The sequence below is a fragment of the Helicoverpa armigera genome, chromosome 9, assembly GCF_030705265.1.
Source record: "Helicoverpa armigera isolate CAAS_96S chromosome 9, ASM3070526v1, whole genome shotgun sequence".
NCBI classification, from domain to species: Eukaryota; Metazoa; Arthropoda; class Insecta; order Lepidoptera; family Noctuidae; genus Helicoverpa; species Helicoverpa armigera.
In genome coordinates, this window is record NC_087128.1 from 7,586,054 (window position 1) to 7,613,469 (window position 27,416).

Sequence of the window (27,416 nt, forward strand, 5' to 3'; positions counted from 1 at the left end):
ATTGGATATAGGAAACTATAGGAACTATGGCACCTGGAAAAAAGTCGTGGTGGCCTGTTGGGCCAAGAATCAACCTCTCAAGTATGAGGGCGCGGGTTCGATTCCAGGTCAGGCAAGTACCAACGCAACTTTTCTAACTTTGTATGTACTTTCTAAGTATATCCTGCAATGACACCAATGACTGAGTTTCGGATGGCACGTTAAACTGTAGGTCCCGGCTATCCTTGAACATCCTTGGCAGTCGTTACGGGTAGTCAAAAGTCAGCAAGTCTCACACCAGTCTAACCAAGGGGTATTGGGTTGCCTGGGTAACTGGGTTGAGGAGGTCAGATAGGCAGTCGCTTCTTGTAAAGTACTGGTACTCGGCTGAATCCGGTTAGACTGGAAGCCGACCCCAACATAGTTGGGAAAAAAGGCTCGGAGGATGATGATGATGAGGAACTATGGCACCTGCCGATGACAATGTATAAAATACATGTTAAAATGGCAGGTGGAGACTCGCCACCTCACTTACTGGGCCCCCGGGAATCAGTTGCTAAATCGCAACAAGAGGGCAACAGGTACATACACGAGCGGCTGCAGGGTGAGGATACCTCGGCGGACTTTAAACGCAGATCACGCGCTCCCTGTGGGTCCAGCATCACCGGCCCACTCGCCACTTACCACGAGGAACCTACCCTCCGAGCAGGGCTACTAACCCTGCTCTAGCGACTCCACTCTGGTCGGCCAATGAAGGCAAGCCAAGAGGCGGGAGACCTTCACTCCAGCAGGCCGGAGATGGGGGACAGTATACTCTCCCCGGAGCACTCGGATATATAGCCCCGCGGGGTCGCTACTCCCCGTCATCCACCTCAGATGCCCTGTGGGGCTTATTAGATATTATTATTATTGAGTTTGAACGGTTAGTTTTACCTAATCATATTTTATTTTTTGATTGATACCTTTAAGACAGTAGACAGTTTAAACTGTCTATAGAGATTTTTGCAAATGGTACTAACCATGCGCTAAGCAGTTCAGAAGTTTTGATGAATGACAACCTTACCTACATATCTATGAATGTTAGTAATTATTTCGCGATAAGCTATATAAATGAATGTGGCTTTTATTTTTTGTGAATACTAATTATTTTATTTTACAATTTAAATATTTTAAAAGTAATTATTCTACTCGTGCTACATATGCACATGACTGCATCGTTATTATGATTAAAAAATATAACATACTAGTTTCTGCCAGCAGTTTCACCCGCATCCCGTGGGAACTACTTCCCGTACCGGGATAAAAAGTAGCCTATAGCCTTCCTCGATACATGGGCTATCTTACACTGAAAGAAATATTCAAATCGGACCAGTAGTTCCTGAGATTAGCGCGTTCAAACAAACAAACTCTTCAGCTTTATAATATTAGTATAGTTATCGGCACGAATCTTGAGCTCTGACCTACTCCTGCGCAGAAGTATTTATTGGGTCCCTTTTGTGGTATGAAGTGAGGCGCGGGGACGGGCTAAAGCGGTGATTGGCCCGCAGTGCATCGCGTCATAGCGGTCACTCGGGATTGGTTCTTTGTTAATAAATCACTTCTGCGCAGATGTAGGTCAGAGCTCAAAATTCGTGCCGATAACTATATAGATATTTTATACATATACTGGTTTTGTGATTCCAAGCGTTTGATAGATAGGAATATAAATTAAAATGCAACCATGTATCTGTTTTATTGAATACCTGCTCTTCTAACAGATTATGACCTGATATTCTAAATGGGAATTTGGTTTTTTATCTATCTACCTACCTGATGTTTCAAAAGCACAAGTGTGCTTAACAAATTCAAGCACAAAAAAAATGTACATAACTTGAACCTTATGTTCAAGAGCAGAGAGTTTACATTAGAATTAAAAGTTGACGAGTACTGGGATAATTTGACGAGTATCCGTACAAATCAGACGACTATTGGTACAAATCGCCCTTTTTTTACTTTTGCCTTAATAAGTATATAAACCCATCAAAATGATTAAAAAAACATTAGTTAATTAGAATAATGAATAAATTCTCTATCACGTCATGCAAAAATTTTCATTTTCTATTGAATATTTAACACACAGTAGCGCTTCAAAGTCAGTGATTTCCGAAATCCGACGACTATTGGTACGTTTACCTTATACCTTGTTTTATTAATAAACTAACGTTAACAGAATTCAGAATCCAACTGTTTTGCACACCAAACAGAAAAAGAGGAAACTCCGAAAAAAACACTTTTTCATCTGAATTGAAATGTGAAGAAATGTTTTTCCAATGCAACAAAAACTATATTTTTCTAGAATTCATAAGTCACGAACCACGTAAATGATTTCACTTTTTGATAAAAAGTGTAATTGATAATACGCTTACCAATTCTAATACAGAGAGTACTCGTGCAAACTCTAGTATAATGTAAGCTTCTATTACGCCGTCACGTGTAATTTAAACAAATAGAAGAAAGGAAACTTTACTGTAAAGAGTTCCCTGGACTGAGAAAACGTGAGTGGGGAATGTACGCGGTCAGTCACCACCGTCCGTGCCGCATACGCATGCTGCGAGCCTTACCATAATGTATAGACAAGTGACGACGAAATACTTTCAAACGAATCAAGGACTTTTTGTTAGGAGTCTACGGTCTTTGTGCATTTTGATGTAATGTGGTATGTACTCAGTACAAATTAAATTCTATTTTAAAAACCACTGGTGAGTTAGGTATTTATTTTCCTTGCGAGTTATCAACCATGTTTGATGTTGTAATGAATCCTCGTAATGTTTTTCAGGTCACAAATACTGCTGATAAAGATTGACGTAAATTGTAATTGTAAAAACAACGATGAGATGTAACACTTCCGTAGTTTTTATTTTGTTATTTCCGCTATGTAGCGCACATTTTTAATTGCGTTGAGTACGTACGTATGTACATAATATTATTCCAGTAATCATTTTCCTCGTACACAGTAAACACCATATTGGCAAAGAGTAGATCGTTTTCTACCCCACTACCCCTAACTTTAGTCGTACACAAAGTAAATGATGGACTTTTATTAAGAGAATTTAACCACTTTCTAAGCAATTCAGCTAACCAAACCTAAGGTCATGACCAGCCGGGCCGGCTAGTGATTACTATTCAAAATTTCGCTAAAGGTTTACTCTGAACCAATAAATTAATGAGTTATAACGAAAATATTTCACTAAATCGCTAAAAAGCAAGTAGATGCCACTATTACGCATCTAAACAAGCATATCGTAGTTAAATATTATTCCTAAGTGGGAAAACCCCAGCCGCGGCCCGTATTTACCAAATATCTTGTATTTGTGCCCACTATTTAAACATACCAGAGTATCGTACCTACATACTTCATAGGCAAATTTTAAGATATGTATGAATAATACATAATGCACATAACGTTTACGCAGATCACGACAAATATTAAATGTTTTAGAGCATAAATCTACATTTACTTGCACTATGCAAAGATTCATACGTTAGGTTTTAATTTGTGGGTACATTCACACTTATGTTTTATCTTCTTGAAGGAATTAAAATAAGGAATCTTTTACAATGAGTTAATGCTCCTGTTGTGAAATGCTTGGTCATTTTTTACCAAACTATGCGAATTAAGAAAATTATTCTAATCATTGGGTGCGTTTGTTTCAGTCGTGTTGTTTCCTTCAGTAGCTTTATATTGTTTCATTCAAAGTATTTATAGAAATGCCTCAATAAAGAAAACATGTAATCTATGCGAAAAATAATAATAAAATTGTTTCATACCTTATGATTGACTATGTGGTTCTCTTTTCGGCGTTTCTCTTTCCGGGTAAAGTTGATTCCATTATGGAACTGAAAATTTAAACAAAATTAATTTACCTTTGAAGAATATTAAGAACGGTTTTATAAAGACATTTAGTCGACCGACAGTTCGTTTGAGCTCATTAAAATAAGTATGAAGATGTATGGTAGTACGCGCATTACAAAGATCAGTTTAACCGGTATCAGAACGACTGAAAAGTTTCAATGGAATCAAGATTTTCTTTTCAAAAAAAATTACAAACGGGTTAACTGACAGGCGACTGTTTAGTCTCCAGTGTGCGGTAGCGCTTAGGTATTTTTTATAATAGGGGTTAAAGTATGAAATTGCCGATTTGTACTGAAAACCTAAATTGTATTTTTTTTAAATTTTTAACAAACTTATTTAATCAAAATAGTTGCCATTATTATCTATACATTGCGGTCATCTAATAAGAAGGTCATTTATGCCTTTACGATAGAACTCTGAGGATCTAGACTGCACAAACAGTGTGAAAGAATTTTGTTCTGCCTCCTGGGAAGAAACTTCTTGTGACGTAGATAATTGTCCAAATCACAAAAAAAAATGGTCGTCCGTTAGAGCAAGGTCTGGCGAATATGGAGGAAGACGAATAGTTTCCAACTGCAGTTCCTGAAGAGTTAAAACGGTTTATTTTGCTGTATGAGGCCTCGCGTTGTCATGGAGCAATAGCGGTGAAGGTCGATTCATGAGTCGTGGCTGTTTTACTGCTAATTTTTTCAACATTATTCGGTGTTCGGCTGGGTATCTGGGTAGTTTGACTAGGATCGGCGTTCACCGTCTCTCTTAATTTCTCGTTAATCACCTGTCAGGCGGTCTTTCTCATGGCTCGTTCTTCAAGTCGAAGTTTCCACCACGAAAGCGTTTAATCCAAAATCGCACGGCGCGTTCTTTAGCAGACACCTCTTCAAATGCAGCATTGATATTGCGGGCTGTTTCTGCCGTCTACTTCCGCGTCGGAACTCATATTCAAAAATTACTCAAATTTTCGCAGTATCCATCTTTCTTGTTTAAGTTGAATAACAAAAACAATTGAACATCGATAATCAAATGTTTCACATTTTTTAAAAGAAGAACATAACAGAAACCACGTGAAAAAAGTTCCATTCGAAAACCTCAAACCATGAAGACTCTATGGCAATTCAAAAACCTACTAGAATAAAACGGCAATTTCATACTTTAACCCCTAATACTATGCCGAATGAAAATAATAGGTGTCGATTTAAATTGTATGTAGAAAACAATCTATTACGAATAATCTAAAAACGTCTCGACAACCTTGAAGCGTAAATAATTGGTTTCATTTTATCAGTTTATCAAACCCGTTTTATGCATAATTTGACATAAGAACATGGTGTTAATTACACACATCGTTTGTACGTACCGATGCGAATTTCAAATAGATTCAAATAGATTACTTAACAAACCATAAACTTAAAATATAGCATAAAATTTAATCTTTCTAATTGTCTAGTTGGTTTCAGAATTAATAGGTTCAATTTATTTTACAATTGAAATAAAAACTAGTATAGTTCATCGGACATCCGTCACGCAATTTGAACCTGAATTTAGGTTCGTTTCTCAGCCTATTTTGTGCATAAAACTAGCTCGATATTATGAGTAGGTAATCTTCAGCTTATCTTATAATAATAAATACATAATATTTATGATATTACAGTTAAGTATTTGAAATTGTTATTCAGTAGAGTGCTACGGCGTAGACGTGCTACGAACGTAGAAAACATTTTTTATGTCGATTACAAAGTACTTATGCAAGAAAGTTTTGTCCTGTAATATAGTAAAAAGACAGAAAGCAATATAATTTAATTTGCAATACATTGCCCTGAATAGTTCTGAAAAATTTCATCAGGTGATTGAAATATCTATTTTAGAAACTTAATTCTGAGAGCTTAGCTTAATGTTCTATCCAAATACGATAGTACATATGAGATAATCGCGACTGAACCATCAACATTTTAGAGGACCATCTTGGCCCTGATATCATACCTAATCTTTTCTTTAATTGTTTAGGCTGTCATGTCACGTCAAGAAAATTTTATCGCCCTCCCCTGCCGCACTAAAATTAGATACCTACATATGTAATCAAAATGTAATTTTAGAACTTCTTATTTTTAAATCGGTGCGAAACCTGTCTTTGTACAATGACCTTAGTATGAGTTATATGTAGGTGGGGAGGTAGGGAGGTATGTACCCATAAATTGCAGTTTCTTAAGACTGGTGCACATACAGTTAAGAATGTCACATCTCTGGGAATCCAAAATTAAACCTTTAAAAACCTGTACCACCAGTAGGTACTGGCTTTAGTGGTAGGTTCAGACCATTAACTTTGCTTGGGAAGATAATTTACCTAAGCCTAGTAATAAAGTTGGTGCTTTTTTAAGACCACTTTTATAATAAGATGGATTGTGTGTGTCTCAGATTAAATTTAAAATGGTTAACCCTTTATTTTACTGTCCAGCTTGCGTAAATTGTAACCTATTTTACGTAAAAAGAAAATGACTGATAATTTAAACACAATGGCTACTCAATTTAATTCATACATAACGTAAGTACCGTAAAACGAGGTGGCATTGATTAATTTTAAAATGTAAACTGATGCCTTTCTTTGTATTTGAATGTTACACATTTAAAAAAAATGCTAGTAGGGTGGACTAACGACATACTTTGATATTTAATTTTTTTTTATTGGAAAAGTTGGTATTAATATAGAAAAAATAAAAGCTTGTAATCAATTTAATATTGAATTTGGGGCTACTTTGATACCACGTTCTTTTTCATCGAATATGAAAGACACCCGCTAAGGAACAAAACAATAAAAAATAAAATTGACATTATTGGTTCCAAAATAGCTATTTTTATTTTTGGGGCTACTGATTCTAGGGTGAAATTGATTAGTGTTATATTTGAGTCCAAGTTTATTTAATTTGTAATAAAGGGTCTACATTAAAACACGCAAATAATTTTTAAACTTTTTATCTAATCAACATCAGTCAGTATATTAATAATAATATCAAACTTTCTAAAGTTTTTACTAATTTCTGTTATAATAATCAGTCTCAACAATCATAATAGGTGGGTAATCAGAGATCAAAAAGTACCTAGTAGGTAGGTAACATAATTATCAAAACTAAATATTTCTACGCAATTATCAACATGGTCACACAATCATTCTTAGAATTATTTGTACGTGGTACAGACTTAAAAAAATAAAAAAAAATAAAAACATAGAAAATATAAGCAATAGAAATAATGCCACATTTTTTAAATTAGTAGAAGGTTTCTTCACAACTCTTTAATCATTACCTACTTGTTATATAATGTACCGAATGGGATGTGATACTGAAGCGAGGCAGCGTTTATAGTAAGCTCATCGTTTGTGATTTTCTCGAGAGCCTCTTCGAGGGTCTCATTACTATAATTTTTGTAGTTGCGGGTACCCGGAGTTTTCTTGTAAGTCCGAACCATTCTGATTCTACAAACAAAATAAATACCTGGGGTTAGATTGATAAATGATACAATGTCTTATGTCTTTCCATTTTATATTAACTGGCGAGATTGATAGCTATCAATGTCGCCTCATATGACTAATCAATTACGCCCCGGTCTACAAATGAAAGCATAGAAAACAAAATGGCGACCGCAAGAGGAAGGTTAAAACTTGTTTTTGTTCTCAAATAAACATACAATCACATATCCTATTTCCATAAATACCAAGTAAATACATACATTTGTGCATTCAAAGTTGTCCGGTATTAAAAAAACTGTCCTATTTACATATTAACAAATAAATAAATTACTTACAGCAATCCTCTCACCTCGACGTTTTCGGAAAACATGGCTGATGAGTCAGTCTTGCCAACACAATAAAAATAAAAATTATTACGTTCCATTCCAAATATAAAAATAAGTAAAACCATAAATTTTGAGTAATCATCAATGTCGCCCCGGATCTCAAAGTCACCTCGTTTTACGGTAAATAATTGTACACGTCATTTGAAAGTAGCGCACAAGTGTTGTAATAGACCGATTACTTAAGTTTATTTGTGAAAACATTGCTGGCCAGGTACAAAATTCTAGTTATCTTCAGAGCATGTATTTAGTATTCATTTTTTGAGTTATCTTCAGAGTATGTATATAGTATTCATATTTTGAGATAAGTCATTTAATTATCACGCCATTACGAAGTCTAATGAATGACAATATTATCGAGTGTATTTAAGATGTTAGAGCGCTTTCAAAGTAACCAATTATCCGCTTGGTTTGTGTATACGAGAGTCAACCGCAAGCTAGACAAGTGACAAGGAGAACATTGAACGAGTAAGTAACACCGAGTGCATAAGCGTGATAAGATTTACTGCAGATTTTTAGAACTGATCTATCCGATTTGAGATTAGTCATGTCAAACAATCTCTAATCGAAAAACAACGGAGAGATCTGTAATTGAAACCCGAGTTAAATAAGCAACTACTTACTGCACAGTGAAAACAGCTGAATAACGAAGAAGGCGGAGTTTGAAGCCCCGGCGGCGAACCCGACACTTCGCAGGAATCCGTGAGGTTGCATTTTCCCACCACCTGTAGGAGTTAATAAAATCGTCAGTGGTAAATAAATATGAAATTGTTATTTAGAAGGTATGGATAGGAAAGCTTAGTAAAGCCCGCTTATAATTTTGAATTGACTCCGTAGAGGGCTTGTTCTTTGAAACCCAAATAACGTTCCTTTTTGTATGAATATGTATGATTTTTAATTCAAGTAGGAGTTATTTTCATCAACCTGATTTTTTTTAGGTGAACATAACAATTACACATCCAGAAAGCCAGACATGCAGAGTTGCAGTTACAATCTAGAAACACCTGGATGCCAACGAGACACATTTTTTGTCCAAGTCCGCTATTTTAACGGTGTCCAAGTCACCTATTGTTAAACCATGGACGTCATAATGGTCGATGTAGGTACACAGTGTCTGGTAATCGATGAAGTGCAACAATTGACCATTTTAACAAAATTGCAGTTGCAGACTTAGGGGCCTGAACAAATGCAGACATGATATTTGAGGAGGAACGATAATGGACAAAAGCCGGTGTATTTATAAAAAAAAACTTTTTCTTTCGGTACAGATAAATCTACCCCGTATAACCTGTTTAGACTAGCTAGACCATAATTAGGGTCAGAAACCAATTCAAAACTAGTTTCACCGCGTTCGAACTAGTTATTCCTGTTAACGAATGCGAATCTATCGAAAAACATTAATTTCAAATTATACGAAATTCATGCAATCTATGACCTACGTTACCAAGGAAAAAAAGATAAAATTCCAAATAAAGAACACACTTATGTATTACTTGAGGCAGGCAAAAACCTCACCAAATTCAGCTAAATAATAATTTGACATGATAACGGTGCCTTCTCATCTAGTTGCTGGGTCGTCTGCCTAATCTTTTCCCAATATGTTGGTGTCCATTTCTAGCGTTAAGCTGCAACCAGCAGCTGAGTATCAGTCTTCTACATGGAAGAATGCCTATCAGAACTCCCCATCAAAACTAAGTGCCTATCCGGACAACCCGAGACTGCCTTGGTAATACCTACTGGTTGCCTTGTCAGTCTACCAACTTACGTGCCTTCTGAAACAACCTAACACTAGCAAAGTCATACCCTGTTATACCACAGAAAACTGCACCATAACCGGAAGATCATTGGAACCGTTTAAAATGGAATTCGATGCACCCGACGGATTTCTAAGGAATACTTCATCCGGGTTCATGACCGATGAATTCACCTAAGTTACACGAAAAACGTAGTGATTGTCCTTACCTGACCTATGCTCGATAAGACAGTGAATACCTATCTATAATATTTTTTGGGATGTGCCGGATTTCGTTCTACAAACATCCTCTTCACACCTTAGAGCCTCTTCCTCAATCTCTAATTCCGGACCTTAGATATGCTCTAAAAGTAATTTTTTTTTTCAGTTTTATTTTTTCACTGGGTCCTATGACGCAGGTTATCACTATATTAGCGACACCTCGCCTGATTTGGTCAGTGTCAGAATTGGCCGGTCTCCGGTATGGCACGCCGTGTCCGGTGCGGTAGCCAAGGCCGTTAGTCTCCGGTTCTTGATCATTCACCAATGAGGTGACTGGACGCACTAGCTAATATTCGAATAGAGTGACTTCGGGTTATTCTATTCCGAGATTCTAAATGGGTAGGTGTAAGCAAAAAGTATGGGAATACAGGCAGGTATTTTTGTGAGATTTTTTACGTAGGAATAGACTACCTAAGTTCCAAACATTGTGATTTATTTATGCAAGGAACTGTACTGTATTTTTAGACGATATCATGCTATCTAAACTATCGGAGATACCCAATTTCACAATCACTCTATACTGATAAAGCCGTCTTAAAGAAATTTTTACGTATCTAGTTCATAGACATTTATGTAATAAATAGCCACAAAACAAATGATCGCACAACAATATTAAACAAAACCTGGAAACGTTTCGTGTTGAACGAGACCTAAAAAAGTCAACGTAAATAAAAGCTTACGTTATTTCATACAGTACACTAACAAAAGAGGAAATATTTGTTGTTCTGAAATGAAAACACAATAACCGTTTATTACGTTTACGTTACACGTGCATTTGTTAGCCATAACCTTTTATCGGTTGTAGTCTGTTGGTAGTTGAGGTACATAGACATCAAACATTGGCACGAATACAATGCTATAAACTCCTAAGAAACTAAAATTAAAATTGCATGGCTTTTAATTAAAATGGAAATGAACCCCCAGTTTTATTTACCAACAGCCAATTTCTTCATCAAAAGTAAAATCCAAAGTGAGAATCAAAGTAATGTCTAAAGTAAAAGTACCTAACGGTCTTGCTTTTTCTATTAGTTTTGCTATCACTTTAGCCTTGAAGAAACGAATTTGACCGTTACTTTTACTTTAGACATTACTTTGACTTTTGTGTTTGATGAAGAATCTGGCCGTTAGCAGCTGTTTTCCGCGGTTTCACCCGAGTCAAGATTATTACGGGTAGGTATTACGTATACGTAATACCGTAACTTGTAATTTTTCAGCCTCCAGTTTGACAATCTGCTTACCAGGGTAAAATTGAAAGCACGACAAGCAGAGAGAGTTACATTCGCATTCATAATATTAATAAGGATTGCTTAATAGTATTTGACTAAAACTTATTGTTTTATAATAGGTAGGTAGGTATGTCTACGCAAAAATGAATCATTCCTTGGAATTCGAAACTATGAGTAGGTATGTACCTACTGTAGGACCGGAAGGATATATTTATATGTACTGTAGGATATATTTACATCATTGTCCGGCGAGGTATTAAATATAATAAATATAAAACTTTAACACCAAAGAGTATCTAACTAAGTACTACATCTCTAGAATATATTAATTGCAATATTTAATATTAATAATTGTTATAACCAGTTGGCAATTTCTGACGTCCATGAAGAAAATTAAAATACAAGTTTCCAGTTATAAACTGTTCTTGTACCTATGTATTTTAATTTGTTTCGTATTCAATACTATATACTTACGTAAATAGATGTTACATTATTTACTTGTGAAGTGCGATAACTGCATGTATTAATTCCACATTATTTACGTACTTAGGTTTCAAAACAAATGTGGATTGTGTGTATGGCATAGAAGTTAATATCCTATTACACGTGTCTATTGAAACCAAAGAATAATTACATAACGGGATCAGTGCAAAACTACTTCCAGGAATAGCTATTACGAGTCCTGTTGTGTTGTCCAGTTGTTTCCAACAATTTCACTCAAAGAACATTAATTAATGCACCCAGATCATAATTAAGTTAATTTGACACGATGTTGCAGGCGGTGCACTTGAGCCTTACTTCAACTCGCTAAAGTTATCCAACTTAGCAATACTTATTACTGTATGTACATACCTTTATCTACGTATTTCAACTTAAAATAAACAAGCGTTAATCAGATCATAAATATTAATGTCCCGACGTAAATGTAAAAAAAAAGATTATAAAGTAATACTTTTGAGAATCGTATGTTCAAATTGTACATACACAAACAGTGCGATAACCTTGGCAGGACAAAGAACAAAGCAGATGTCTTACAAGTGCGTGCTCTAACTGAACGCGAGCGGCCAATGTTGGGAATGTTAGGATTAAACGTACGTTTTATTGCGCCTTAAAACTTACTCAGTATAGCTAGGTAGCTTTACAAGCATGTGTAGTCAATACATTAATATTGATAGCTATGCATTATTGTGTTACACACACTGATCAAATTGGGTGACGTACCGTTAGCAAAATTTTACGTGTGTTACGGTTCTTAACTTTAAATAGCTCATTTATTTTTTGTCTTGTTATCAAATATTCATACGGATAGAATTAACCAACCCAAAAGCAGCCGACCAGGAGCAATTTTAAAACGACGTTTTTGACCTCTTCCTAAAATTAACTTAAAGATGTTTCGGTAAGAATTCATTTGTTGCACAAAACGTAATTTAGAATATCGTAAGGCTAAATTAAAGTTCAGTTCCAAGCCGACAGAGAAGACGAGACCACAAAGCCAGCAACAAAGTAACTTATCAAGCTTTTAGTAACAACAATGTACAAGTTGATACTAAATCATGTGAGGGTAGACAAGTTCAAATTCAGTCATTTCATTTACTGTTTTCTAGTGGGTGCACCAGAAATAAATTACTCAGACTAATAAGGGAATAGTGAATTTTTTTTTTCGATTTTAACAAGATGTAATAAGTTCAATGGTATAGACGCGTATAAAAGGATAAATGCCCTCATAAACCATATTGCAATGTAAATGTGGTCGTTGTTAAATGATCACACGGCTTAGCAGCACCTGCGAGACGCTGCACGGCTAGTTAGGTGGCTCGCCCTGACAAGAGCCCGCGTGATACGACGCTCGCAGAACTAGAAATATAGATTGTGTTTTGCAAAACGAGTTGAATGCACCAGTGTGCGCCGTCGCGGCCTTGTCAGTGTGCACACGCACGCCGCAGCGTCGCCCTGTGATAACGACGCCTCTCGCCGCTCACCGGTACTCACATTGGCATTCGTTGTTCCATCAGAGGTGTAAACTGCTGAGTAACTCTCCGGCGGAAAGTTGAACTGCACCGATGACATCTCCTCGCGTTTTCACTACACTGACACTGGGCTGGAGCACACAAACACTATGAACTATGACGCGATATGTCCGGCGCCGGGGGTCCCGTTGACTCATTATTCCTTATTGATCAGCGCGTGGCGGATGCGGAGTGCGACATGAGCGCAGACACGGAGGGAGGCCGCGTGAACGCATCGGCACGAAGCCGGCGCCTAACAAACGCGGATTATCGCTCCTTATGCCGATAATGAATAACGTAAACTTCCCGTAAAATTAGTGTTGGTCACCGTGTGCGCCGATTGTGCGCTATCGACAGCGAACCTTATCGCGGAACCGGCCGCGTTGTGACTGGTTATACGAGACGTGTGTATTTGTTGTCAGTTTTAACACTGGAGACTGCGGGTACGCGCTCCTCATTCCATTATTAAACTTTAGTACCTACACAATGTTCAATAAATAAACAATTGAAGTCGCTGCACATGGACTTAGTGCTGCAAGTACACAATGGACATTGTTAATATATTATCTTTTGATTCAATTTTATACGTTTAAGCTACCGAAAAATTAGCTATTATTCTATGAGAATGAATTTATGAATCAATTTCCGGCTTTTGTAAAGTTTTTGATATTTAACGAATGCTTTTAATGCTACTGTCACACTTACTGACTGAGGACTAAATACAAATAATTTTAACTCAACCGAATAATATGAAGACACAATAACATTATTCGCACCCATATAAAGCACTGTAGCAGTTCAATTATCACTATCATGGGTAGGTACTAAAGCTATAAACAGGAAAAATGGTAGATGTTTGTTTAATTGTTCACTTCTTGTTTGGTCACGAGCTGATTATTTCTCTATAGCATGAACACTTTAAGCCGCGGGTTTTGGCTACAAAGGTCAGTGTGAGTTCAAAGACTAAGATACAACTAGGCCTACACAGACGTCGCCTTAAACTCGTGTTGGTATGAAGCCCCTCCACGTTGAATGACATGCCGCACCTGCCGGCCAGTTATGCACAACCAACTGTACCTTATATCATTCAAATGAAGCGAATTTTGCTAAGGTGCTTTGGCCAAATTTTGAAAGTAACTGACAGGGAATGGAAACAACTATTTGCAAGTTAAATCATGGGTTTTGAAAGAAAATCCCAATGACCTTTATTGTTACCCAAAACTGAGTACCAACTGAGTTAAGACTGAGTATCCATCCAAATCTAATAAATATAAGTACGTCAAGGGTGTATGCATTTTGTTCCGATATGAACAATGCGTTAGCAATGGTCGAAACTGAGAAACGAGCGAAGCGAAACTAACAACCCTTTTTTGTTGAACCTTATATTTTTTTCGTTAAATAAGCATTATATTTCAATAAATCAATGAACTACGCAATACAAAATATTAATTACCATTTTTGTGTTAAACGAATGTCATGCTTTACTAATTAATCATCAATGTAGTTCAATCCATGTACTTGTATTATTTACTTGCATATGTAATGAGCCGTTTAGGTGATTAACCGGAGGTACTTAATTAATTCAATATCTTATCTTTCTCACATATGATATCGTTTCATAATGATATACAAATCAATCGAATCGATATCAACTGTACTTACCACGCACCATTTTGTTTATTCTTAGGTATATCTTCTTAGACATGTGATTTGTTTTTCTAATTAATGAAAAGCTATTATTAGAATGTTGCAACTTTGTAAGAGAAAGCAGACGGGCATAATTTAATGATAGTAATCTGCTTTCACTATAATAACAGTTTGGGTTATTATTTATTGCATATTTATTCAATCCAAGTCAATAAAGTACCAAAACTAGCCGCCATAATACAAAAGCCTCGATTTAAAAAGAATGGAGACGCCTCTTACACAACCCTTTATCTCCAAGAAATGCTAATGTCTCTTATTGTTATTTTTATATAAGGAGAGATAGCTGTTCACTTTATCATCTGCCTCGACTTTTCAAACTACATAAGTATTGGCTTCCAGTCTATCCGGATGCAAATACTGTGGTGGTAACATAATAACTCGTTAGAGATGCAGTTATGCAGGTCATAACATAAATAAATAATCATGGATGATCCTTTGAACACATTTAAAAAACAAAATAAATTCAAAACCGTTTATTTCAACATACTTACCATTTAAATACATTCAAAGTTTCCAAATGCGGGTCCCACTAATTATCACAAACAATTTCCTAATACTGTTTTGTTAATTTACACATACTTCATTTCATTTGACTGTATCAGTGGAACAACTTAGACTCGATCACAAGTTTTCGAAATAAATACAAAGTCATATGACTTGGTAACATAACAACCAAATCATTAAATGCAAACACGAGATTAACGTATAAAAACATAGTAAAATTCACAAACTCTATTATCAGAATCATATGACTTGGGTAAGTTACAGCATTACAAGCGAATATAATTTTAGCTTATGTTTGTAATCTTAAGCCAGTTTAAGAAGGTATTTTGGGGTGATGATCTGGTCATAAATGCGATATTAATAAACGTATTTTTTAACCTGTAAGTATGAAGTAATTTATATTACAATATGCGGTGGGATATGCTGGTACCATATTTTCTCAGATCTGATAAGGCATGACGACAAAGAAATCTTTCTGATGAGATCAGGAAGCAGTCAAGTGGTTTGCAGCACGGTATTTGTATAAGTAAGCAGCTGCAGCGCCTGCTGTGTGGCCAGGTCCTTCTGTGAGCGCTGCAACCGCTGCAGGGTCGTGTGCACCGCTGATGCCACTCCAGCACTCCGTAACACCAGCTTAGCCTACAGAAATTGAGGAAATATATAACAATTGATCAGTGAAACGTAACGTTCATTTGTCCGAAATATGTGTGTAAGGGACTTATGGTACAAACAATTCGCCTAAATTAAATACTGAATAATCTGCACATACTTTTTCGACACGTTAAATTATAATCTTCTATTCATTATTGACTTTCGAAGCTACAAACTTGAAATTGTGGTATTTCATCAATCCAAGATATTTTTAAACACCCGATAAACCCAGGACTTGGTAATAAAAAAATGATTTTGTAATTGAGGCTACTTATTGATTTATATCCAATTTTATGTTTATCCAATACATATTCAGATGACATTTAAAAGGCAATGGATTAACGGGGAAATTATTCCTGATCAGATAACTCATTACAACAAGTGGAACAAGTTATGAAACATTGTGACTTTGGACACTTATCTGTTTATGATATCTCTCAGATAAACACTTTCATAATCAAATTAACATATAAATTATTAAGGAATCAAATAAACATTATACAATTTGAAACTGGAGATAAATAAACTGATAATAATCCGCATATATAATGTAATTGATCCTTCGAGGCAATGTAAATTAATCAAACTACCAACTTATGTAGACACAAAATTTATCTTATCAGAAGATCTTTACATTTGAAATCGTAAAAATCTATTTTATGACCTCTCAAATATTTAAGTTATATAATGACGTGATGCGAGTGTACGATACATTTATTTTAATATCAGTAAGATTTATGAACATTAGACAGAATGGAATTTAGAAAACACTAGTAATTTTTATTCAAATTATGAACTTTTTAGTTTTATTCGTTGCAGAAGATTTATGAGACGAACATATTATATCAGCAATGGGATGTAACATTCGTTATGCAAAAATATTGCATCCCTATAAGATTATATTCTTCTTGATATATATGTCACCGTAAGATTACAAACATCGTTAGATTACAATCTATCTCGAGAGATTGTAAACTGTCGAATTATTGTGAACCGTAACATCTGATTGCAATTTAACGCATTATTTTTCGCTATATTATAATCTATCGATGAGAAATTGTCAAATTGTCAACTGTCCGAAAGTTCTCCCTGATTGGTCAGTCTTTTTGTAAGATCGACCAATCACGACCAGCCGTTCTGTTGCCATGGAGTTCCCGTAGAGTTAGGAATGAATTTGTGTTTGAAGACAAACTACCCAATTGTTTTGTTTTTTTTTTTATAAAAGTTTCTTATAATTTTCCAATTTCATTTAAATAAAACTACTTTTACGGATTTTATCGCGGTCGGTTTTAAACGTCGGGATTAAATAATATAATATAACCGCGATAAAATCCGTAAAAGTAGTTTTATTTAAATGTCTAATATTCGCGTAAGTGTCAGAAATCAATATGTTTTCAATTTCAATTTGTGTTTGAAGAATAAATATTTCGTTACAATTTGTTCTCTCCATATGTCAGGAATATTAATTACATACTCGTACTAAATAATAAATCCTTGAAGAATTTTTGAAGAGCATTTATTTTATTTAACTGACACCTCTATTTCATTCCTAACTCTACGGGAACTCCATGGGAACAGAACGGATTATTGGTCGATCTTACAAAAAGACTGACCAATCAGGGAGAACTTTCGGACAGTTGACAATTTGACAATTTCTCATCGATAGATTATAATATAGCGAAAAATAATGCGTTAAATTGCAATCAGATGTTACGGTTCACAATAATTCGACAGTTTACAATCTCTCGAGATAGATTGTAATCTAACGATGTTTGTAATCTTACGGTGACATATATAATATTAATTTTAGATATTCGTGTAGTAAAACTGTAAGAGCGTTTACCTACATGCACTAGCAACGTACCCGCTCGATATTCTAAGACCATATACGTGCATACAGTCGTAAAGAAGTGAAGGAAGGAAAATAGACATTTTCCGAATTCACTTCTTTTATCAGCGTTACCAACGACAAGTACCATTTGGAGCGACGCTCAAAGCGCTATTAGCTCTATAGCGAAGTGCGGAAAAAATACTTCCTAGCCTTGCCTTCCTAGTCGTGGTGGCCTAGTGGGCAAAGAACCAGCCTCTCGAGTATGAGGGCGCGGGTTCGATTCCAGGTCAGGCAAGTACCAATGCAACTTTTCTAAGTTTGTATGTACTTTCTAAGTATATCTTAGACACCAATGACTGTGTTTCGGAGGGCACGTTAAACTGTAGGTCCCGGCTGTCATTGAACATCCTTGGCAGTCGTTACGGGTAGTCAGAAGCCAGTAAGTCTGACACCAGTCTAACCAAGGGGTATCGAGTTGCCCGGGTAACCGGGTTGAGGAGGTCAGATAGGCAGTCGCTTCTTGTAAAGCACTGGTACTCAGCTGAATCCGGTTAGACTGGAAGCCGACATAGTTTGGGAAAAGGCTCGGAGGATGATAGCCTAGACAGTTCTTACTATGTACATATTTGTCAGACTCTTTCGAGTTTGTTTTTTATCCAATTTAAATCCAGTCTGCGACTATAGTTAACATTAAAGCTTTCCTTCAGAAACCATCAGATTCAAAAGACTATCTTTAATTATCAAGTCTATTCAACAGATAGCCAGACTATACATCAGGACTATACTTTGAAATCAGTAGTGATAAAGTAAAAATAACAAGTGAAGTCTTACTTTGTGGTTGTTAGCAGCCAATGCCCAGACGGCGCGGGCGGCCGACACCACCTCCGCCATATCACCAGCCAGGAGTGTGCCCGCTATCAGTTCTAATAGTTCCGCTGTAAAACAATGATCAAGTTGTAACTCATCTCTGTATGGATTGTGGAAGAAAGTCTTTACTGGTATGTACTGGCAATATTTATGTCTCTAGTGTTCAGCCTTGTTGTATGTCGTGTTCATAAATAGGTTTTTATGTAACGAAAGCTCGTCTCTCTGACTAAACTGTACCATAGTTTGTTAGAAACACGGATGAAGGAAAAATGACCGGAGATACCATAACGTAAGGTAGGTCAGACGCCTTCCAGATTAACAAGTGGGTACGATAGTAGGATGACCAAAACGATTAGTTACGAGTGAATTAACGAGGTGTTGGTGTTCTTTGAAACATCTATCAACTATTTTTTGTATTACAAAAAAAGGTGGGTTCCAAAGACGTGATGACGTCTCCGCTCGTCATTTAATTCGCCATAGTTAGGATGTATAGTTACCGGACTGCAGGAATGTGTTGCGGTGGTGATGCGCGGCATGCGCCAGTGCCGGCATGAGCTTGGCGCGAGCAGCCGCCGGCAGTGCACACAACGGGGCCGAAGCCGGCGGCAACGCTAACAGCGCCGCGCCGCCCTCCGCGTGCCGCGCCGCGCGCTCCATGAGGCGCGCCCAGCCCGCCGCCGCCGCGCCCGCGCCGCGCACGCGAGCACGGATGAGGAGTCGGTACATGCCCGATATCACCTCGCTCTGGACACAACATACATGATTAGATTTCATTTGTTTTAGTATGTTGGGGTTGCCTGGGTAAATAGATTAAGGAGGTCAGATAGAGTAGTCGCTCCTTGTAAAGCACTGGTACTCAGTTGAATCCGGTTAGACTGGAAACTGACCCTACATAGTTGGGAAAAGGCTCGCAAGATGATGATGATAGGCTGGTTGACACAGTTTCCGTCAAATAACTTTGCCTCCTTGAAGTTAGCCGTTTGCCGCCTTGCGCACGCGCAATATTGCAACAAAAACGTCTTGTGCTTTTTACGGACAGAATACACTTTTTTTTCTATACAAAATATGACGAAACAATCTCGACGTCATTTTGTTTTCAAGCCAGTTATTGTAAAGCAATTTAGGTCTTCGTTCAGTGGTACCTTGAGCAGTATAGTCCTGCAGTGGTGGTGCGGCACGAGGCGGCGCAGCGCGTGCAGACACAGCAGCAGCAGCGCGGGCGAGCGCGACGGCGAGCACAGCGATATGATACCTTGAGCAGTATAGTCCTGCAGTGGTGGTGCGGCACGAGGCGGCGCAGCGCGTGCAGACACAGCAGCAGCAGCGCGGGCGAGCGCGACGGTGTGAACAGCGCCGCCTCGCGCGCGCACAGCGCGCACACCTCCGCCGCCAGCGTGCGCGTGCCCACACACGCGCACATCGCGCCCCATGCTGATACCAACCATCAACTTTACTACATAACATTCGTCAATACGGGCTATGATTTTTTTTAGATCTAAAACCTAGCATGTAAAGGCAAAAGGTAGCCGGCAAATCCGGAACCATTCTTGGGCACGTTAAATTCACAAATCCGTTCGATAATTTCGGAGCAGTTAGAGCGGCAAATTCGGAACCACCGTTCTAAATTCAAACGGAGCGTTTGAGCGTGCACGCTACCAGTTGTCGTTGGAGCATGCGTGCTTGCGGGGCGGCTTGGTTCGCGGACCAATCAGAGGCCGTCATTCAAAAGCAGATGTCATGTCACGTCACATCACACCCTGTTGCACGGCTCACCATTCCGAATTTGCAGCATCAGGGGTACAAACAAACAATGTTCCCTTTTATATATTACTAGCCGTTTTCCCACGGTTTCATCTGCGTCCCGTGGGAACTACTGCAGGTACCGGGATAAAATATTGCTTATGGCACTCAAGAACTGATATTCAATGAAAGAACTTTTGAAATCCGTCCAGCAATTCCAAAGATTATCTCCTCATTCCAAACTTAACAATTTTACCTCTTAATAATATTAGTACAGATTTAGTTATTTAAAAAACAAAAAAAAACAAAGTACCTTTCGGACAATCGTTAGTGAAGGTAGAAATAAGATGCATGACAGCATGTCGTAGCTGATCGGTCATCATACACCAGGGCCACAGTCTATTCAAGGAGACCGTCAAATTATTGTCCACGAAGTTTTCCTTAGCCGGTTGACACTCCAGCATCAGGCAATCAATGACGATCAAGAGCCAGGCCAATGTACGCAGCACGGGGTTCTGAATAAAACAAAACATTATGTATTTCGAACACATACCTGCATTATGTATGATTAAATCGCACGTTAAATGAATTAAATATATGAAATAATGTTTTTCCTTTCAATTGTTTCAAGGGAAATATTTATGTGAACTAAAATTATTAAGCAGGTAAAGAAGGCGAAAGTGGACCAAAATTTACACTTGTTTTGTTGTATGACGTGCGGAGTATGGTAATGATTTTTATAAGGGCCATTGTCAACATATGTACGTTGCTTATTTACAAGATAAAATGATATAAGTTCGTTGAACTGGTCTGATTTTATAAGAATAATTAACTCACCATAAATTGATCTCTAAGAAAGCACAAAAAGAATTATAAATACAGTTTTTACATTATATATTATTAGTTTGAAAGGTTTAGTCTCAAGAAAAATGTTTATACATATAAAGGTTAGATTATTTTAATCACTTTTTTAAATTCAGTTTTAAATTAGTAATTACTGTTTCATTATTTAATAAATTTGGAATTAAGTGTATATAAGTCACTTGGAGTAAATTGATGTCTGGATTTTTTATTTTAAAAAGATATATTCTTAGAAAATTCTCTCTCATAAGCACCCATTGATTTTTATATGCATTTTTAGGGTTCCGTACCTCAAAAGGAAAAAACGGAACCCTTATAGGATCACTTTGTTGTCCGTCTGTCTGTCTGTCTGTCTGTCTGTCTGTCTGTCTGTCTGTCTGTCTGTCAAGACCCTTTATCTTAAGAACGCGTGGACGTATCAAGCTGAAATTCACATGAAATACTCGGGTATATTGTCCCTTTAAGCTGTGAAAATATCAAACTTCTAAGCCAAGCCAATCAAAAGATACAACCGATTATGTCGATATTTTCAACAAAGGAGATGGCCAAAAAAACACCCAGAGTCGACAGGAACTTCATATGTATGATTGGATTCAGTATAATTTTTGGATTTTAAAAAGTATTTCAAATCATCTAAAAACCATGGGGTTCTCTTTTTACAACGTTTTTTCGATCAAGATTTTAGTTCACAAAAAAGTTTACTTTTACTGTTTGATGTTCATAAGAAATTGAATGCAGACTTGTGATTGGACCGTTTTGCATTGCTAAGTTATTTGTTATATTTGACAATGTCACATGGCGCGATTTTCAAAGACAATTTCTGAAAAAACGTTTCATAGCCAGTTGTGAAGGTTGCATATAACTGCGAAACCTATCCAAGTAGGTAAGGTCGGTGTTAATCGTATCTGGAGTGGTTAAATACTAGACCTTTTAATCACCAGGCCAACTCTGAAACTATGGGGTTATTACTATTGGCTTGTATAATGTTAGTTTACTTTGCTTTTTTATGTTCCTTGATGTTAATAATCTTTAAAATAAACATAAATTCAACATAACCTATTTTGTGAAAATATGATATAGCTCCTATACCCCATGGATTTCAGGCTGGATTTTTTGGCACGATCAAAGGTCTATCATAAGGAACCTATTGGTAACCATTTCATTGCTGTCGATTCTGGGTTTTTTTTCTATGAAAATTTGGCCATCTCCTTTTCGACACTCGCAAAGGAATCAAAACCTACAGGGTACTTCCCGTTAACTCAGAATCTTGAAATTTGGCATGAAGCATTGTCATATAATGCAAATATAGGAAAAATTACGAAAATCACATTTTTTTTTGTTATATAATATAATAAAAATATTTTAATAAAATGAAACTTACTTCCTTATTTCTCACGAACGAATAAAGGTACCAAATTGAAATTTATACCAAATACCTAGGTATATTGTCCCTTTAAGCAATGAAAAAATCAAACTTCTAAGTTAACACGATCAATAGATACAGCAGTTTTACCGACACCTTAGACGAATTCCCGTCACACGCTAGGGAATCAAAACCTACAAGGTACTTCCCGTGAACTCAGAATCTTGAAATTCGGCACGAAGCAACGTTATATAGTACAGATAAAGGAAAAATTGCGAAAATGATAAATTTGAAGTTACACAAAATATTAAAATATTATTTTTGCTTACATGACATAAAATATTTTTTTAATAATTATAAACTTACTACCTACCCTTTTTCACATGAACACGTAGAGATATTAAAGTTTTGAATAAAAAGTGAAATTCATATCAAACACTTCTAAACTATAATTGCCTCTAAACTATGAAAAATTTTAAATCATTCAAAGGTCATTGGGCACCTTAGTATGGAAACCATACCCACGGCGGATACGAACGAAATATAGCACAGTATAATGATAAAGGCTCTGATTTACTATGGCATTAGTCGCATCAATGTGAACCATGGGAATCTAGAGAAAATCAGGTGTAAACATCAAATATTTTCCTCATTTCAATGGGGAATTTAAACGACCAAGTTTGACGGATTTGAGAAATCATTTCTTTGTAGTGAAAGAGTATACACTCCGTTTATTTCCATTGTCATCAGGTCAGGATCTGATGATGGAAATCCTGAGAAATCGAGGTCAACTATCAGAAATTGTAGGCATGCATAGGATTAAAACTTGTTTCTCAGATGTATGTCTGATGATACTATCAAACAGTGAAGGTTTAGAGCTTACCTGATGATGGAGACGTGAGAAAGTCGAGAGAACTCCTTAACGGTATGTTTTAGTTATGTCGTGTTTGGGCTTATATTATTCGTATTGACGAGAACTTTTCACAAAAGTTAAAAATAAAAACTTTTTACAAAAAGAAAACAACAAGAAAACTGTTTATATGCATCGGTCTAGATCTCGGTGGTTATATTAATATAGATGCATCCTCTAGACACCGACTTCTAGACCGATGCACCTAACATCTTTCTTTCTTTCTTGCTTTTGTTTTCTTGTTGCTTTTTTATATGTTTGAAATTGGATTTGTTTGTAAAATGCTACAAAATAAAATAAAGCCGACTTTATAAAACAAAGAAAGGGACAGAATTACATTTTTGTCAAGGCTCTAGAAACGTAAAGCCAGCAGCCCCGAATCCTACTCTCTAGAAGTCGTTGTTACAATTCGACAGCTGCAAGTCGTCAGGCGGTTTCGAAAAAAAACTGAAACTGGGGCTCGTTAGGTGAATAATCCCTCAAAAATAAAAGTGCCATTAATGCAAAGGCTGCTTTAACCCAAGCTAGTAGTGAATTCTCATCACCTAAAATAAAATAAGCTCCAACACAAGGTTACGTTATAAATTGTAAAGTATCTCATAACTATATCTGATCTTGGCTATCGATCCCACAATGGCAGTCAAACCTATCTACGTGGAAAGTCTTCGCCAATACGAATAAAATAAGCCCAAACACGTGGTAGTTGCAACATACAGTTCAGGTTTTAGTTATATTATAAAATAAAAAATATTAACTTTATCTATACAGGATTTGTACGGAACCCTCGGTGCGCGAGTCCGACTCGCACTTGTTTTTTAATACAAACAGCACTAACATTATTAGCATTCTTGATAACATCGAGCGGCTTGCCCAGCATGGTGAGATGGTCCCTCACAGCCTGTAGCGTCGCGAGCAGCATCTCGGGCAGGCGTCGGTGCACCGCGTACTGACGGCTGCGTCCGCTCACTGACAGCACGGATGCCATGCACGAGCATACCTGCACCCAGCGCTCGTCTGTCGATGACAATTTTATTTCATTTATGTTCATCTTCATCACCATCATCATATTAGCTAATTGTCGTACATTGCAGTTCCAAAAAGTTATGTTACTAAAATCAAATCATAATAGCATAAATATAGCTGTGTAGCATTCTGAATAAAATAGGATTTTTTCAAGTGTCAACCGTCTGTTTAACTTTTTTGTATAACCATAAGATCCGTTCATTTTTTTAAAGAATATTTAAAAATACTCATGGTTATAAGTTAGCTAGTTATAAGTTATTGAAAAAGCTGATGGATTCCACACAGCTATGCTCTAATTTCATAACGAATCTATATACATAACGTTTTTTAGCCCTCTGGAAAATGATACATAAATACATTTTAAGAACACTTTGTTACTTAGTTAGCCTTTTACAGTCAAATGCAAATCATATACCCACTCTATGTAGGAGTCAAACGTAACTGACCGATGAAATGTGATAACCATCATTATAAATAGATAGCTTTGTCCATAAGAAAATATAATTACAGTCATTCATAACTTCAACGTAAGCAGACAGTATAAATCAGATTAAATACTATGATTATTTATTATTTATCATTACATAAACAAGATCCATTCTGTTTCTGCCATATAATAGTTATAAGTTACTGATGTCTATCAATTAATATTTCTAGAGTACCACGTAAATGTAACACTAACAAGACTCGTTGATGTTCATGCGTACATCAGTTTAATTTGAATTATGTTAGATTCAATTAGCACGCCGATATCATTTAGAACACAGACATAAACAACAATAGACTAAATAAACACGCAATTCATTTATTCTTATCTACGTTTTGATGAAGTTCCTATTATTTCATAAGACAAAAGCGGTATAAGGAATGTGATGTTGATCAAACTTACTATACCTACGTATATCCAGTTAAATTAGTAGTTTAAAACTACTTTTTTACTGTGTACTTATTAAGTGCATGATGAATTGTAATCCGAATGATATTAGGGAACAATAGATGTCCTGAAACAAGTTGAGCCAGCCACGTAGGTCATATTATAATGCACAAACGTTTGTCTACATAGGTGATCTCTATTTCCTAAAACTCTTAGTCCCGAGTCCATATTTCGGCCAGATACGTAAATGGAATCCATCGAATACCATCTCACATGACACATTAACTTCATGCTTACTGGCTAAATGGATTAATGCTTTAAAATATATCCAAATTGAAACTCAAAATACCATACCTTCACTGGACTCATACGTCCTATTCTCCGTCGACAACTTCTGATACAGTACTATCAAAGCCTTGAACATTTCTTCAGCTAAGTACTCGGGCTGACAGTCATTGGATCTCACACTGTCTCCATCGCCACGGTTCTGTGGTCCCTCCCAATAGGGGGACTTTAGGTTATCGTAGAATTCTGAACATGTGTCGTCATTTGTTCTGTCTGCGTGTTTCTTTTGTGACATGGACTGTGCTAGGTGAGTGAGGCAGTACAGCGCTGCGTCTTGTAGTTCTGTAATGATCGACATAATTTCTTTGAAAAGGACTAGTAAATAAGTGTTTGTTTCTTTTATACTAGACATAGGTTTCTGACATACATTGGATTATATCGAAAATCATTTTTATTAGATCCGTAAGTAGACTTTTATAACTCTTTTTTTAACTGACTTCAAAAAAAGAAGTAGGATTTCAATTCGACTGTGAATATATTTTTCTTGATTCGTCACCGCATAGAAAATGCATAATCTTGTATTCGAAACAGTATTTTTTATCACATTACCAATTTCATCACTTTCCAAGCACTGCAGCAGTAAATGGAAGAAGTCCGTGGAATGCATGTCTTTAAGGAATTGCCACACGGTGTCCATCGCAGCTTTTTCCTCCAATAACGAGGCCAACAGCGACATGCCCTGCGCACGCGCAACTAAGCAGTCCTCTTCCTTCTCACCTGCAAAGAGACCGATATGTTTTTTGTAATGAAGCAAAAATAATAATAATTCTTCTAATAATTTTGTATCTAAAATCGTATTTGATTATATTCTATGCTTTTATTTTGAATAGAATCAAAAACTTTAATTGACTAGTTTGCCATTTCGGTTTAATTGACTTGTTTGGCGCAGTAACTAATTATATAATTGAAAAAAAAAACTGAAAGGATTATTATAATTGAGCACGATATCGATAGGTTAACTGCTTCATATAAGATCTCTTCAAATAATTTGAGTTGAAAATTAAAATGATATAGCATAAAATATCTATGTAGGTTCCTTGTTCCCATAGTAACCAACTACATCAAACTCAGCATTATAAAAAAATATTACTTATCAAGTTAAATACATGACTGCTGAGTCAACTCCATGCCTTAATTCACAAGTCAATAAACTAAGACCTAAGACAACAATATTTTCTTTGTTGAAGGCACACGTTGTTTGCTAAAGAGGATTAATATGCCTCCTCCAAAGTACACGATAAAGTTACCTAAGTATTTTCCTTGAAATCGAGTCCTTAAGTGTTCTCTTTAAATCTAAGACTACATTGATAAAACTCAGCATATTTAAACAGTCCGTCATAATTCCGGAAAGATTCTGATAACATTTATGTACATCCGAGGATAGTCGATAGATACAGGATTTATTCAACTTTGTACAATGCTTCTACCACTTATTGCATGTAAAGAATAAATCGTAAACACCTGCGTCCATATACCGGCACAGTTCAGTATCCGGTAGGGGTAGATAAGTTACAATAATGATACCTATTAGGTAGGTGTTTTAACTTTTTCTCTCATATCAGTCGTGTCCCAAGATAATTACGAACAACACACCTCATTAAATAAAGTAACTCACCTTCTCCAAGAGGTGTTAAAGTCATTAGCAAGTTGTGAAGACAGTCCTTAGTGATGGCGAGCGATAGGCGAACGCATTTGTAGTCCGTCACAGCCAGGAGACACCGACTAGTGGCGCCGCGAACTTCGTATGTTTCTTTATTGTCATCACCGGTCCACGAAACGCATC

General features: G+C 36.5%; 2 protein-coding genes and 1 long non-coding RNA gene across 4 annotated transcripts in view; all 3 read right to left on the reverse strand.

Annotated features, from left to right (window-relative positions):
• Positions 1-15,273, reverse strand: part of LOC110369917 (inositol-trisphosphate 3-kinase homolog) — a 97,815-nt gene extending 82,542 nt beyond the window's left edge. The window contains exons 1-3 of one of the 2 annotated variants that reach the window (XM_064036221.1): positions 15,156-15,273; positions 8,335-8,436; positions 3,787-3,855 (exon numbers count right to left, since the gene is read on the reverse strand). In XM_064036221.1, coding sequence (XP_063892291.1) covers positions 3,787-3,855; positions 8,335-8,436; positions 15,156-15,158 — 174 coding nt within the window. In that variant the 5' untranslated portion in view covers positions 15,159-15,273. Of the gene's footprint in view, positions 1-3,786; positions 3,856-8,334; positions 8,437-12,940; positions 13,729-15,155 lie in introns of those variants that run through there. The other variant, XM_064036220.1, reaches the window with a different exon arrangement.
• Positions 6,820-7,839, reverse strand: LOC126054525 (uncharacterized). Its single transcript, XR_007510963.2, has 2 exons — positions 7,664-7,839; positions 6,820-7,334 (listed from the first exon to the last, which is right to left on the reverse strand). It is a non-coding gene; the product is annotated as an uncharacterized LOC126054525 (long non-coding RNA).
• Positions 15,123-27,416, reverse strand: part of LOC110370035 (rotatin) — a 37,983-nt gene continuing 25,689 nt past the window's right edge. The window contains exons 25-33 of the mRNA XM_064036222.1: positions 27,249-27,415; positions 26,183-26,350; positions 25,643-25,915; positions 24,227-24,405; positions 20,571-20,772; positions 19,770-19,948; positions 19,015-19,261; positions 18,482-18,585; positions 15,123-15,807 (exon numbers count right to left, since the gene is read on the reverse strand). Coding sequence (XP_063892292.1) covers positions 15,664-15,807; positions 18,482-18,585; positions 19,015-19,261; positions 19,770-19,948; positions 20,571-20,772; positions 24,227-24,405; positions 25,643-25,915; positions 26,183-26,350; positions 27,249-27,415 — 1,663 coding nt within the window. The 3' untranslated portion in view covers positions 15,123-15,663. The remainder of the gene's footprint in view (positions 15,808-18,481; positions 18,586-19,014; positions 19,262-19,769; positions 19,949-20,570; positions 20,773-24,226; positions 24,406-25,642; positions 25,916-26,182; positions 26,351-27,248; position 27,416) is intronic.